Source organism: Penicillium diatomitis (assembly GCF_028827545.1).
Source record: "Penicillium diatomitis strain IBT 30728 chromosome Unknown utg000009l_segment0_segment0, whole genome shotgun sequence".
NCBI classification, from domain to species: domain Eukaryota; kingdom Fungi; phylum Ascomycota; class Eurotiomycetes; order Eurotiales; family Aspergillaceae; genus Penicillium; species Penicillium diatomitis.
Window position 1 is genome coordinate 1,593,444 of NW_026623181.1, and position 14,911 is coordinate 1,608,354.

General features: G+C 50.3%; 6 protein-coding genes across 6 annotated transcripts; 2 read left to right on the forward strand and 4 right to left on the reverse strand.

The window, feature by feature from the left end:
• Positions 1 to 164: 164 nt before the first annotated feature.
• N7539_006965 (DNA-directed RNA polymerase II core subunit RPB2) lies at positions 165 to 3,995 on the reverse strand (the record flags this gene model as incomplete). The annotated part of the gene is made up of 2 exons (XM_056936566.1): positions 165 to 327; positions 391 to 3,995. The coding sequence occupies 2 exons, from the start codon at positions 3,993 to 3,995 to the stop codon at positions 165 to 167; spliced, it is 3,768 nt and encodes a 1,255-aa protein (XP_056788501.1).
• A 746-nt stretch (positions 3,996 to 4,741) lies between these two features.
• On the reverse strand, positions 4,742 to 6,404 carry N7539_006966 (nicotinate phosphoribosyltransferase; the record flags this gene model as incomplete). The annotated part of the gene is made up of 5 exons (XM_056936567.1): positions 4,742 to 4,962; positions 5,021 to 5,390; positions 5,463 to 6,082; positions 6,157 to 6,240; positions 6,293 to 6,404. 5 exons carry the CDS (start codon positions 6,402 to 6,404, stop codon positions 4,742 to 4,744), a joined length of 1,407 nt encoding a protein of 468 aa, XP_056788502.1.
• A 1,121-nt stretch (positions 6,405 to 7,525) lies between these two features.
• On the forward strand, positions 7,526 to 8,782 carry N7539_006967 (putative PHD finger domain protein; the record flags this gene model as incomplete). The annotated part of the gene is made up of 1 exon (XM_056936568.1): positions 7,526 to 8,782. The coding sequence occupies one exon, from the start codon at positions 7,526 to 7,528 to the stop codon at positions 8,780 to 8,782; it is 1,257 nt and encodes a 418-aa protein (XP_056788503.1).
• Positions 8,783 to 9,619: 837 nt separating this feature from the next.
• On the reverse strand, positions 9,620 to 9,861 carry N7539_006968 (uncharacterized protein; the record flags this gene model as incomplete). Its single annotated transcript, XM_056936569.1, has 2 exons — positions 9,620 to 9,673; positions 9,736 to 9,861. The coding sequence occupies 2 exons, from the start codon at positions 9,859 to 9,861 to the stop codon at positions 9,620 to 9,622; spliced, it is 180 nt and encodes a 59-aa protein (XP_056788504.1).
• A 672-nt stretch (positions 9,862 to 10,533) lies between these two features.
• N7539_006969 (beta-catenin-like protein 1) lies at positions 10,534 to 12,814 on the forward strand (the record flags this gene model as incomplete). Its single annotated transcript, XM_056936570.1, has 10 exons — positions 10,534 to 10,560; positions 10,624 to 10,678; positions 10,731 to 10,966; positions 11,029 to 11,135; positions 11,188 to 11,422; positions 11,479 to 11,572; positions 11,636 to 12,150; positions 12,204 to 12,488; positions 12,559 to 12,676; positions 12,732 to 12,814. 10 exons carry the CDS (start codon positions 10,534 to 10,536, stop codon positions 12,812 to 12,814), a joined length of 1,755 nt encoding a protein of 584 aa, XP_056788505.1.
• Positions 12,815 to 13,359: 545 nt separating this feature from the next.
• Positions 13,360 to 14,432, reverse strand: N7539_006970 (glycoside hydrolase family 43 protein; the record flags this gene model as incomplete). The annotated part of the gene is made up of 2 exons (XM_056936571.1): positions 13,360 to 14,070; positions 14,139 to 14,432. 2 exons carry the CDS (start codon positions 14,430 to 14,432, stop codon positions 13,360 to 13,362), a joined length of 1,005 nt encoding a protein of 334 aa, XP_056788506.1.
• Positions 14,433 to 14,911: the final 479 nt, after the last annotated feature.

A 14,911-nucleotide genomic window follows, 5' to 3' on the forward strand; every position in this document is an offset into this window, starting at 1 on the left:
GTTCATGAAACCTGGACGCCGCAGCAGAAAGTTCCCCCCGCAGATGAAAATGTTTTTCGGGCAAATCATTAAAATACAAAGAAGGAAAGGCGACGGAGACAGGGATGACGCCCAGGGGAAGAAGATGACGGGGTCGTGTGAATCGATGTCGAAATGGTCGGCTTTTAGCGCACCGAAACACCAGATCGGTCAGTAAACATGCGAGCGGCGATGTTCATCGAGGCCAGCTCTTGGAACAGAAGCTTGGCGGCATAAGGGATATGGACTTGAGAGATGCGGTGCTTGTTGTTGCAAAGACGGCACTCGAAGAGACCCTTCTTGAGTTTGCTGTAGGTTGGTCAGTACACAGTTTCGAAGGGTGAAAACAGTCGGGAGAGAGGATGGACTTACGCGATGGGAGTCATCAGCCCACAGTCATCGCAGATATGAACTCGGAAGGGGTCTGAAACATCGAAGAGACGCTCTTTCAAGAAGTGGCTGGCGCCGTGAGCGATCATGCAGTCACGTTCCATTTCTCCGAAACGAAGACCACCGTCACGCGCACGACCTTCCACGGGCTGGCGAGTCAAGATCTGAGTTGGACCACGAGCACGAGCGTGAATCTTGTCATCCACCATGTGGCGCAGACGCTGGTAGTATGTAGGGCCGAGGAAGACTTGAGCCACCAACTTGCGTCCTGTGTGACCGTTGAACATGACTTCAAATCCGCGAGACTGATAACCATGCTCACGAAGCAGACGCGAGACGGAGTCCACCGTGACGTCTGTGAAGGGAGTGGCATCACCTTCATAACCACGCAAGGCAGACACCTTACTCAGCTGGCACTCAATCAAGTGAGCAATAGTCATACGAGAGGGAATGGCGTGGGGATTGATGATGATATCGGGTGTCAGGCCCTCGCGGCTGAAAGGCATGTCCTCCTGTCGGTAGGTGATACCAATGGTACCTTTCTGACCGTGACGCGAGGCAAACTTGTCGCCAATCTGAGGAACCTTGGTGGTACGCATGCGAACTTTCGTAAATTTGAGACCATCGTTGGCTGTTGAGATCACAACCTGATCAACGATACCGTTCTCGGTACTGCGAAGTGGCGTCGACACATCGACCTTGGTGTGTGACTTGGTCCGTTGGCCAAGCTCTTCAGCATCAGGCGCGAGGGGAGCAACTTTGCCAATAATAATGTCCTCTCCAGAAACACGCACACCAGGAGCGACAATACCGTCCTCGTCCAATTTATCGTAAGTGCCCTTGCGCATACCAATGGTCTGACTTCTCAATGGCTTCTCGAAACTCTCGACAAAGGATGTACCAACCGTTTTCTCCGAATCGGTGTATGTTCGATAGAATAAACTGCGGAAAAGACCGCGGTCGATACTGCTCTGGTTCATAATGACAGAATCTTCCTGGTTGTAGCCGGAGTATGTGGCGATGGCGACAATAGCATTTTGACCAGCGGGCAACTCGCGGAAGCGAAGGAACTCCATTGATCTTGTGGTGGCAAGGGGTTTTTGAGGGTAATAGAGAATGTTGGCCATTGTCTCCATGCGCTGCGCAAAGTTCGTCAAGAAGACACCCATAGCTTGCTTGCCCATGGCAGACTGGTATGTGTTACGAGGGGACTGGTTGTGATCGGGGAAGGGAATAATACTGGCACAGACACCAAGAATCATACTAGGATGAATCTCACAGTGCGTCCAGGTATGTGCTCGTTGAGTAACAGTACGAACACGCTTGTTCAAGTCGGTGTTGTCTTCCTCAGGCATGGCGTAACCAGCTTTAAGGTGCCTGGAAATTTCGAGATCCTCAGGAGTCATGACAATCATGATCGTCTCCTCCTCCTCAGCATCAACGTATTCCACGACACCGGACCTGACCAGGCCATCCCAACCGAAGCCCTGCTCACGGAATTGCTCTGGCGGCAAATCACGCTGAAGCTCCTTATCCAATTCCAGTAAACGAATGTGCTCTTTGTTGAGAACCAAACCTCCTGAATTCTCACTCTTGGGGTCATTGTCAACAACGAATAGAGGGCGGCACACACGTCCAGCATCTGTGAAAATTTTGAATTCTCGGTCACGAATGTCACGAATCAAGCTGACTTCGTGAGAGATCATGTTACGTCGACGCAGGGACTGCATAGTGCTCACCAGGTGTGTGGGATCACGGTGAATACCGACCCAAACGCCATTGACAAACACCTTGGTAGCATTGGGAGTAACTTGGGGCTCAAACTCTTCAAGAACCTCCATGTTTCGCTGGATCATGAAGTCGACGATGGGCTCGCTAGGCGTTCCAACGGTGATGTAGCACATGAGTGCCAAGTTCTTGACAAGACCACAAGCTTGACCCTCAGGAGTTTCAGCTGGACACACAAGGCCCCAATGGGTATTGTGTAGTTGACGAGGCTTTGCAATCTTGCCGTCACGACCAATTGGGGTGTTTGTGCGACGGAGATGGGATAAACTTGAAGCGAATGTGTAGCGACTCAGCACTTGAGACACACCAGCCTTGGAGCTGGCAGCCTTCTTCTGCTCACCCCAGTTACCCGTCGCCAAGGCATATTTCAAGCCACCGGTAAGGGTTGCGGCCTTGAGGCCAATGCGGAGATTGGGCTCCTTGTTTGTCTCCACACATCGCTGCATGTAGCGTTGCAGGTCACGAGTGACACGTGTAAAGAGCACGCGGAAAAGACCAGCCAAAAGGGGACCGGCCAAGTCCAAGCGTTTCTTTCCGAAATGGTCACGGTCATCCACATCTCGGCGACCCAGTGCACATTGCAGCAAACGGTGAACCATGTAACCCAGGAAAAAGGCCTTTCGTGTTTCACTGCCCTCACTTTGGGAGATGTGGGGCAACAGCTCCTTCTGCATGATCTCTCGCGCATATCGGACACGTCGCTCGTGATTCAGATTAGACTGTGAAGAGCCACGCTTAGCAATGAAGTCAAGAGCGACTTCGCGGTCCTGGATAACGAAGCCTTCCTCGATACATGGTTTCAACATCTCCAGCATGGGGGTATCATTGCGGTCGTAGCAGACATGGTTGAGAATATCTTCGTCGGACACGACACCAAGAGCACGGAAAACGATGACAATGGGAATGTCAGACTTGACGTAGGGAAGAGTAGAACGGATGGTAGGACCAAATCCGCCTTTTGCACCGTCGCCCTTCGCAAAGAGCTTGAGTGCGAGTTGGGAAAGGAGACGTGAACCCTTCTCAACAGCACTTCGAATTTCGGCAACATACGGTGTTGGGCTGGGCGGGGCCTTCTTGAAGACCTGCACGATGTTCCCAGCACTACGCTCCTGAGCAATCAACACCTTCTCACTGCCGTTAATGATGAAATAACCACCTGAATCATAGGGGCATTCATTCCAGGCATAAAGACGATCCTCAGGAGCCTCCTTCAGGCAGCAGTACTTGGACTTCAGCATGATCGGAACTTTGCCGATGAAGATGGTTTCCTCCTCTTGCCAGCCGGAGTCCTGGGTTCGCGGGGTCCACTTCAGATATGTTCCTCGCTCCTTGTCCTCGTCGTTTGCATCAACGGGTTCCCCCTCCTCCCGGTCAGCCACTGGACACTCTCGCGCTTCGGTGACGAACTTTTTCATTGTCAGATAGAGGGGACTGGCGTAGGTCAGGTTTCGCAGGCGGGCCTCTTGAGGCAGCATGCTCACTGTCGTTCCGTCATCTTCCGTGACGGATGGGCGTGTAAGCATGACAGTGCCGAACTTGATTTCGTATCGGCGCACAACGACGGGCTCGGCTTCGTCCTCGTCGGGGGGGACAGTCTGATCCAAAACAACCTGCCCTTGCTCCTCCACCAACTCCTGCATAGTCGAAGAAATGAACTCGTCGAAAGAATCGAGTTGCTGGGATACAAGACCTTTCACATCAAAGAAGGACGAGATCACTGTCCAGCAGTCCTCGGAGGTGATTCCATCTTCGGCATCGTCATAGAATTGCTCCTCGTAGGCTTCGTCGTAGTCCGCCATGGTTGCAGTGATTCTGGACCTCGCAGATCCTGGTTGTGACGTAGAAAACGAAGGGAAACGGAGAAAGCGGTTGCGGTGAGGGCGCAGGGAGGGCGCGTTCGCAGCGTGGGAAGATAGTAAGGTGAGAGATCACCCAACGCGCTGCGACACCCACCTGTCAGTGACTAGCGTAAAGGTGGATTTCCTGCGAATGCCACAGACAAGCAAATGGGTGGCACAGAGAGCTTGGTGAGATGAAAAAGATCTCTCAGCGTGGTAAGTTGAAAGGAAACGATTATTGATCTTCGAGGATCTTGATGCTGCGGCGCGGCCGAAGCGGGCTAGGCCCGATAGAGAGGCGTGCAGCACGTGACCTTTTTCACGTGATCTTCGAATAGTCCGACGAGAAATAAGTAGGTGGAGCCGATGGCTAGGTAACTTGTCTATCAACAAATGAATGGATGTATGGCAGGCTGCAGTCACGCACAAAATGATGTGACTGCTGCCTTCATTCTCTGTGGAAGCAAGGGTCAGAATCAGACTTGACAATCTTAGCCTATTCATGTTCCAGATAAGAGATTGATTCAAATGTGAGACTAGGGACCCTCTATGTGGTAATATTATCCATTCCCTTCCGAACGCCACCTGTCACCGTCCGCGAGACCATGCGAGTAGACCATGCCGGATAATCAACTGTTTTTTAGCATGAGAAACACATGTTGGAATCATCCGCCAGCGCAATTATGCATGAATATCAATCAGTATCATTAGGATCGCCCATCCCAGCGGTTACTCTCATCACCCTCAGCCCACGATTGCTCCGTGTAGCCCAACTTCTTCTTCACCTCCTGAACCTTGGCCCTGTCACCAGTGTTTTTACCCATGTTATCGCTCAGCTTGACGGCAGGCCGGCCGTTGGCGGTGGCGATCTTAATGACAATGTTGAGGGGCTTGGACTTCTCGCCATTCGATTTGTTGGTGAAATCATCTTCGCTCACGTCAGAATATCCTTCCAATTAAATGCAGCCATCCACAGGAAAACTTACTTGTGAAGAATGTGCCAACGCCGAAGGTAGGACTGAAGCCGGCTTCTTCAGCAATTGCCTTATACTCCAGACAATGCTCGATGTTCAAAGAGTCCGAGAAGACAACCGTCTTCTTCTCAGTGATGCCCTCACGATCGTAGAAATCGCGAACCATTTTGACAAAGTAGGATGGGTCGCCAGAATCTTGCCGAACACCTGCATAAACTCGGGCATATGTCTTCTTGGAGTGGGATTTGTCCGTGTGGACATCGGATGTGACAGGCGGCTTCGCGGAAGCATCACTGTCCACAGTAGGTTCAAGGATAGGTCTGCGGAAGGCATCGAGGAAAGCCGGTGTGCCAAACGTGTCGGTAAGCGCAACACCAAGAACCTGTCAAGTGGGAGTGTTAATAGGGAACCATCATCTCGCTAAGACAGCAGACCCTGATCGGTGGGAACTTACCCCTTCTCCAAAGCAGCCGAGCCAATAACGCAGACCAAGTTCGTTGGCGTTCTCGTAGTCGTCTGTGATCGCGGCAATGGTCATGTACCACTCGTGAGCCACAGTACCAACCGCGTTGACGTTGTACTTCATCGCAAAATGCACATTGCTTGAACCCGTGAACACACCCTTCCATCCTCGTCGCTTTCCTTCCTCCGCAGCCCGACAGAGACCCGTCATCACGAGGTCTTGAGTGTGATAATCTCTCCGCCGACGAGAGCCGAACTCGGAGAACACGCATCCATTCTCCAAAAGTTCACACCCTTTCCTGAAGGCCTTCTCCTCTTGGTTGTTGTAGTCCCAATCTTTGTCGCTGAACATGAAGTACGCCTGGCTCGTGAGAGCAAGTAGTGGGATCTCGTACAAGATTGTATCTACCCAGAGGCCTTTGATGGTGTATTCAATGTCACCTTCATCCTCTTCGCTGCCAGTATCCTGAGTCGGGGTGAATTTGATCTCAATCTGCTCTTCAGGGTTGAGCTTGAAAGTGTCCAGGAATGTAAGGTAGGTATCATTGAGATATGGGCACTTCTGCTTGAGCCATGCTCGCTCTTCCGGCGTCACACGGATATTCGCAAGTTCTAGAGTAATCGTTAGATCGTATGTCGATCATATCGAACGTGGCTGCTCCAACACCGAAGAGCCTAGCACTCACTCTCCATCTGCTCTAGGAGCCATTTATAAGCGGCACGGCGCAATTTCATATGCGGTGTTCGATTCGTGAAGGCATACGTTACGTCTGGAGAGAGGTCAGAACTGAAGGTCTCTCTCACAGAAGTATGGCAACTCACGGACGTCTGGGAAGTATTTCAAGATTGCACATTGCATCGTCAATTTATACAAATCTGTGTCCAGAAGTGAGAAAATGCCTTCCGGCAGAGGTGGGGTTGCATTGTGGCCCATTCTGATAGCGTTCTGAAACTCCGCGTGAACAATTTAGACGAATGACGGGTACCGAGAGACAAGGTGATTTCGGATTGAGATGATGTATCGATGTGACGAAAGTTCCCCGCGATAGGGGGCAAAGGGAATTTAAAAGGTTGCGAAGTTCTGACTCAAAGCTGCAAGCTACGCGATAGCAATAATTTGGCGCGGGGAAAATCCCGATATCAAGGATGTTTGTTCTGTTTGCATAAAGATGATGCGTTCAGATGATAACTTTGAACCATGAATGGGAGCACCTTGTGAGAAGATAGAGTGTCATTAAGGGAGCGTTCAGCATAATAGCTGAGAAAATCTCCTGAAAGTTGTTGTATGTCTCCCATGCGCCAATGGGTAATGGGACAGTGCATGAATGCGTCTGTACAGTTCGGCTATCCAGTAAAGATGACGATGTCCCACGTCGGCGCGCCATATACACCTAAATCGATCAATGGTTCAGATGCATATAGATTTTTCCATTCATAATCATGAATATATGCAGCAGGTAATGGTTCAAGTACCAGTGAGCTAGAACATGGCGGAATGACCCGATACTTGTGTGTACCTTTGAAGCGGCTTCGAGCAATAAATAGCACTCTGTTTGTCCGCCTGTACATCAGAGTTGCATGATAGACGTCCGTGTCTGGAATACTTCCTGAACACTTCCTTCTCACCTCACATTCCAGATTCTCTTCTCTTGAGCTACGTGCTGCAACCCCTAGGTGAAGCTGTGTGAATTACAGCTGATAGCACCAACTATCATACATCCAGTAGAGCAACCTTGAATCTATGGCATGGACGCCAAGCCTGCGGCTCTACCATGTGATCGGGTCCAGCCAGGGGAGGCTGACTCAGCGAATACTGGCCGCCCGGCTCGGGCGGAGTCGCCATCTGCCCAGTCATCTCCAGGCGCAGGGAGATGCCTAGACAATGACGGCCGATCCGGAACGCGGCTGCGATTAATCATCAAAGGGCCAAAGGCCCCGAAGTCTGAATCTGAAGTACTGTCACCACGTCGGGGTCGTGGCCGACCGAGGAAAGGAACAACAATCGCATCGACAGTCGGCTCTACACGGAAGAGAAAGAACTCTCCTACGCCAGCCATGGCTCACGGTGCTGAGGACTGTGCTACAGTCCTCGAGCAGTTCGTTCACGATTCGGCGAACTTGCCCCTCGAGATCAATCATCTGATGGAAGAGATACAAGCCAAAGACAAGATCATGCAAGAGTCTCGCGTCACGATCAACTCCAAGGATGGAAGTCTTCAAAAGTTCATCAAACTGAATGGCAGTCTGGCACCTAATCCCAAGGAAGAGCAGTACACAAAGGCTGTGCTCGAAAGTTTTGATCGGAGCCAGCAGCTTCAGGAAGAAAAGATTCAGCTGAGCGACAAGGCATGTGTCCTCTTGGACCGTCAGATCAAAAGACTAGACATGCGCCTACGCGAACTCGTGAATGACGGCGTTCTTTCCAATGATCCACCACTTCCCTCATTGTTCGACAACAAAAACAATTACCGCGACCCTCCACGAGTATTTTTTCCCGACGCTACTCCTTCTGAATCCTCCTCCTATGCTACACCTTTGAATCAAACCTCTGGAAATGTCAATCCCATACTGGCTGCCGCTCAACGCCTGAGCCAGGCCACTCCACGTGTATCAGGCCCCTCTACCATCGCTGCTCAAGGTGGCGCTCGAAGCTCAGCACCGGCCACTCCTGCTGCATCGGCAGCGATCCATCTTCACCAACGTCAGCGAGAGTCTTCTGCGGGTGCAATCGACACTAAACGTCGGCGACTTAATGCATCCCTCGGTACTCTTCCCGCTGCATCGTCCAACTTGCGTCAGTCGTCAATAGGACCTGGAACACCCAAGGCAGGCACGCCTGCTGGCAGCCGCGCTGGTAGTGTTGGGCCACGTGGCGCAACTGGCATCAAGAAAGCCCTCACAAAGAAAATTGCCCCTCACCAGCAAAGCAAGAAGCTCAAAGCCTCGTCGTCTAGCAAGCACACCAAGCGATCATCCAGTGCCAGCGGTCGTATCAAGGCGTCGAAGAAATCACCAACAGGCGACGGTGCAGACGACGACGACTCTATGCTCAGTAGTGCTGATGTGTCGGAATCCGACAAAAGCGATGGTGCTGATGGCGATGAGGATGTTGATGACGACGATGATGACGAGGAGGGCGCTGAAGATACCAAGGTGTACTGCACTTGCCGTACAGTCAGCCATGGGGACATGGTCGCCTGTGATCACGACGGCTGTCCTTACGAATGGTTCCACTGGAAATGTGTTGGGCTTACCCGGGAGCCGGTCGGGGCTTGGTTTTGTGATGAGTGTCGAAAGACGCTCGGGAAGTAAGGTGTTCTCGACGATCTTGATCTCTTTGATTTTTAGGTCCGTCTCTTGTACGAATTCTATGATGAAACACTTTTATATACCCAAAGGCGTATGGAATGGAGGAGGCGTTGGAATAGTCTCTTGTTGATCTTTGGGTTCGTTTGCCGATTGAAGAATCTTGCTCTATAGCATTTTATGAAACGCGCGGCAATGTGCCTCAGCTGCCGAAAAAGACGATTGTTTGCGTTCAAGGACACATCTAAGTTGAACCCCTGCCACTCCATTTCATTAGGAAGATTGCCAGCGATTATCGCTCTTTGGCTCTGGTATCACATTTTTTTCCCACCAACCGTCATTGGTCTCGTCCAAGGCTGAGGGCTTTGGAGAGCTTCAAACATGTCAGGCGAAACGTAGACCACTACGAGTTGAAGTATAGCAATAAACCTTGACGTTTGTGAGGCGGATCAATTTCGATCAACCGAGGCAATACTTGGATGTTTCAGGATTGCATTGCTTCCAACCTCGTCTTGTGAGTTATGTCCGGGAGCACGTGGGGAGAGTCGAAGCGCGAATCGCCATTTGCCAATCAATATAAATCCCAAATTTCGGCCTGTGCATGCATGGAAAAAACACCGAGGAGAGTAAGGTCGCCCCTAACATGCGCCCAATTCAACGAACTATTATACAAAAAAAGACTTCGAGTCATCGTGGTCATATCATTCGAAGCCTATGATTCACCAGGCTTTGTGAATAACGGTCGAGGCTAGCCAGTCGCGATTCCGATGTAGGTGAAATTACATGCTAGGAGCTTGTCAGTCAATGTTCATCTGTCGGCTCGCTGGTTGTACACGATGGGACTCACGGCGGGAGCAGAAGCTCGCCGAGGCTGCTGTGGAGGAACGCGACACCGGCCTGTATATCTCACCATTAGCTTTAATCCACTGTGATCGCCATGGATATGGAGAATTACTTACACCGAAGACCAGGAGGCTGCGGACAATGGTCGCGTTCTCAGGGTTGGTGGCCTCGTCGTAAACCGTGCTCAGGAAGCTCTTCTGAGGACGGGAGGAAGATGAAACAGCAACACGCTTGGGAGCCATGGCGAATGTCTGTGTTGATGAAAGGGTGATGAAGATGAATGGAAGAAAGCGATCAAATATAAAGAGAGCAGTGAATTGAGAGGATTCAAGAATTCTGCGGCGGCCGGGCCGATTCGCGCATGGCAGGGAACTCAGGCCGCTCTCCGGGCGCAGTCTGTCTTGACCGCCTAGTTTTGCCCAGTACAGGCTCGAAGAGCGCAAGTACGTAATGCATGCGCTTGTATGCCATCGTTCAGTTGCTTTATTATGACACCGAGTGTAGAGGGTGTCCAGCTCTAATAAGGTAGTCTTCAAATGCACAGCTCAATTATATGTTTTCGGACAACCTTAATACATGTAGGTCATGAGTGAAGTGCTTGTATGTCAATCTCCGCGCTATTCATCGCATACTTCGAACTGAAGAAGGCGGTAACTTCGGCTCTATCGATACCAATCAAGGTGCGCCTCTTCCGCATCACTGCGGCATTGGCACCTGCTGTTGACTGTACTGCATTTCGTCGCGCGCGACAGCTTCTACATGCTTGGTTTCACATGCAAGGTCCTTAACTGCCAAACAAATAGATATCCGCGGCAATCATACTTCGAGCAGCTACGAGACTGCCCTACAGAAAAATCCATTGATCAGCAATTCTAACGAGATTGGCCTCCACATCCATTCGAGGCATTGCAACAATGACTAGTGTTGACGAGCTATTCAAGGTAAGTGTTGCGTGGCTGGGAAGACGGCCGCAAAGGATTGGCCCAAAGACTGACAACCACAAGAAACCCCTGGCAACAGGAAGCTCCAAGCGAAAATTTGAGCCTGTCCAGGACCCAAGTAAGCTCGTACCCACTCTGCAACTTGGGGCTCTGCTAATGCGATTGTACAGATGAGCTGTACAAAGCGGCGAAAATCGAGTCAACTGGCGATGTGAAATCCAATGGCAAGGGCGCGATGATAGAGGACGAAGACGTTATGGACGACGGCGAAGCTGGGCCTGAATTACCACCCGACTTGGAAGACGATATACCTGATGATGAAGAGGGTCGATTCTTTGGAGGAGGCATGGAACAGAAGACTGCTCAGGCTATGGAATACATTGATCAGAACGAAGATGAAGCTGCGGTAAGCTTGCGTCACAGTGCATTCGGTGGAAACGGGCTGCTAACAGGCTCTACCCAAATCAGCCAGAGAAGTTCGATGCGGCCTGGGTACGTCGGTTCGCCTTGAACTTCGAGAAAAAGATCTCCAAGAACGCTGAGCTACGCGCGAAATTTGAGAATGAACCACAAAAGTATGTGCGCACTCCAACTACTGGGACTGAGTATCTCTAACAAGTCTCTCAGATTCATGGCATCTGAAGCCGATTTGGATACCGAGATCAAAGGCCTGTCAATTCTCTCTGAGCATTCTGATCTTTATCAAGAATTCTCGAAGATGGGATGCGTCGGGTCATTGGTGTCACTGCTCTCCCATGAGAATGCTGATATTGCCATTGATACGATTCAGATCATCAGTGAACTCACGGATGAGGACGTGGAGGCTGAGCAGGAGCAGTGGGACACCCTGGTCAATGCTATGGTAAGTTCATGAAACTTTGGTGCTTGGTTTCTCAAGCAGTATGCTAAAGCAATCAGATGGATGCCGACCTTATCGAGCTACTTACTCAGAATCTCTCGCGCCTTGACGAGAATGCTGAGACTGACAGAGCAGGTGTTTATTACGTTCTCAGTAAGTAGAGGTGTCCGTTCTCGCTCTGTTCCAAGAAGCAATCAGAGATTAACCTGTCATCAGATGTCTTGGAGAATTTGTCGTCCCAATCTGCGTTGTCAGAGAAAATTGGACAAGACTCAGTTGTAATGTCTTGGATTCTATCACGCATCCAAAGAAAGGAGAGTCCAGTCTCCCAAAACAAGCAGTATGCTGCAGAAATTCTGGCCATTCTTTTGCAATCTTCACCCAAGAACAGGGAAAAGTTTATTGGTCTTGAGGGCATCGATGCGCTCCTACAGCTGTTGAGTCAATACCGCAAGAGAGACCCGGTGAAAGACTCAGAAGAAGAGGAGTATGTTGAGAACCTATTCGATTCATTAGCTTGTCTCGTCGATGAAGACTTAGGAAAGGTGAAGTTCATTGAGGCTGAAGGAATCGAGCTTGCTCAAATCATGCTGCGTGAGAGCAAATTCAGCAAGTCGAGAGCTCTGAAACTTCTCGATCATGCTCTCGGTGGAGCTGGCGGTACTCAGGCCTGTGAACGATTTGTCGAGATTGCTGGATTGAGAACGATCTTCGGCATGTTCATGAAGAAGGTCAGTGGTGTGTCGATGTTTTGACTGGAACCAATATGGCTAATATCACACAGCAAGAGGGCCAAAGTATCGAACATTTGCTTGGGATCTTCGCTTCCTTGCTTCGCCTTCTTCCTGGAGGATCTCCGCCCCGGATTCGGGCTTTGGCCAAATTCATGGAAAAGGATTACGAGAAAATTGAGAAATTGGTCAAGCTACGAACGGAATATGCCGCCCGACTGTCTCCAGTTGAGCAAGCCATTGAAAAGGAGCGAAAAGGACTCTCGGAAGACGATCTAGAGTTCATGACAGGCGAATGGCTGTCGCGTCGCCTCGATGCTGGTTTGTTCTCATTACAAGTAAGCTCTATCAATCCATACTCACACCTAGTATCTTAACTGATCACGACTAACCACATTATGTTGAAAGACAATTGATGTTATCCTCGCATGGCTTATTGCCGAAGATGATGGAGCGCATAAGAAAATCGTTGGCCTTCTTGCAGATCGAGACGAAGACTTATCCCTCATTCGAAACACTTTGCAAGGTAATTTCTTCTGGTACAGTGCTGCCCTATGAGCCCGGATTACTGACTTTCGCAGACCAATTGCAAGGATTGGAAGATGAGGACCAGGCGCAGAAAGACTTCAAGGACATGCTGACAACACTGATGCAATTCTGCTAGAGGAATGTGCTATTTGAATGAGTCTCGTCTTTTTTAAAGCCAGCACTTGGTACTGAATAGACCATAGTGCCTATGTATTATTTAATTTTCGCATACAACAAGCGGATTGCCTCGCTCCGGCGGCCATCCATCCCCGGCTTGTCCTTTGGAATAGTAAGCCAACCGTCTGGTTTGCCAACGGAATGTACCGGAAACACAGTAAGCCCCTGATGCGATTCTCGACTGTTGCAAAACCTTGTGCATAAGGATGAAGAGCGTGAATCAGACAGACTCGGGATGGCTCCGTGCGCAAATTCGTGGGGACTTGAACTTGATACCACTCCTCAAGAGTTCAGGATATGTACATGATTTCCATCAATCGTTCGCCTTTTCCTGCCCAAATGAGAGCCGCGCGCTTTGTTTTTCGCATCTTATGCAGATGTAAACACCCCTTCCTTGAACAATGCTGGCCTCAAGTATGCCTGAGCTGCCATGTTCCGTAGGCAGTTCATATTGCATTTTACAAGATGTCGGGCCTTCCTGCGCAGGTGTCTCTTCCCCAGATCTCAGAGCTTAGAATACGAGTGTCTTCCCGTATACGTCTCTCGCGCAAGATGAATGACTCCCTGGGAAAGCTGGGCCCGAGAGACATACATTGCCCGTCCATTGTCGATGTTCTGTCCGTTCTCAAAAGCATGGAAGACGATCTTCGTACCATCGACTGAGAAATCAGACCCCCCGGGTCCAGACAAGGGTCCAACATCACTGCCATTGCCAGAGACCAGCAAGGGGGCATTTGGGGCCTGGACCTTGGTATACGGGCCTGCGAGATTGGATGCCACAGCATAACTGACATCATATAACGTGGTATCGTACATGTTCGACGAGAAAGTCAGGTAGTATATACCACTATGCTTTGCCAAGCTAGGTGCTTCAATCAAGGGCCCGTCTGTATTGCTGCGATCCAAAAGCTGGATTGGTGAGCCTATGGGAGTTATCGCATCGGATTCCAGTGCTTGAAGCATAAGCGGCGTAGGATGAAGTGTACCGTCTCCATCTAGGCTGTTCCCGTCACTTTTGTAGACGACGTGAAAAGTACCCTGGTCGTAGAAGCCGTCTGGGTCAATGGCACCGCCTTGTTGGAGCGGACATGCTAATGGCTGGCTTTCGGGGATGTAAGGCCCAGTCACACTGGCTGATATCGCCACGCCGACACAGTGTTTGCTTGTGTCTGCTGCGGCCGTGGCAGCAAAGTACATCACAAATTTTCCATCCCCCTAAAGCAGCAGGATTAGAGATCCGGTTGTGCTGTTCATCATGCAAGAGAGAACCGGTCATTACTCACTCGTTGAATCACATCGGGGGCCCAGACTGCTGGGGACGAGCCCACCCATGAAGGAAACGGTCCAGGGAGAGCGTCATGTCCCGCAAGCAACTGCCACGAGATAAAATCGGCAGAGGAGGCAACTTGGATATTGACACCATTTCCATTTGTAGCAAAGGCGCAGTATTGGTCATCGGCTTGTATCAAACAGGGATCGGGGAAGTCGACGTCCAAGACTCGGATCGGCTCTGCCTGGGTGTGTACCCAGTTGCAAGCAAAGAGAAGAATCGAGGTCCAGAAAGGTTTACAGAACATCTTGGGAAATCAAAGGTAGGCGGTGAGCAGCAAGAGTAGATAAATTCAAGATCAGATGAATAGTATGACGATAATATGGGGTTAATTGCATAGACAGTTACGTGAGTGTTGGTGGACTGTCCTGTGAAATTGGAATCAACAGAAGCTGTGGATAGTGGTTGGTATTTATGTCACAGCGTTGGGGTATGCCTGAAGATGGATTGACATGCATGAAACAAGCTTTGGGATTCCACATCTGCAACTGAATAGGCCTTTGCCTAACATGCGACACGATATAGATGCCATGAGATCGACTCAAGTGTTGACCCAATGGAGACGAGCCGTACACAAGATTGGCTGGCAACACACATGTCGAGGACATGAAGGGATACACTCATCTCTTCAAGCACCGTGTTGTCAATATGGCCCCATGACGACCTGAAAGTCAATATTTGACTGGCATTGATCGGGGAGTATCGGTCTCATTTCGCAGCAATTCG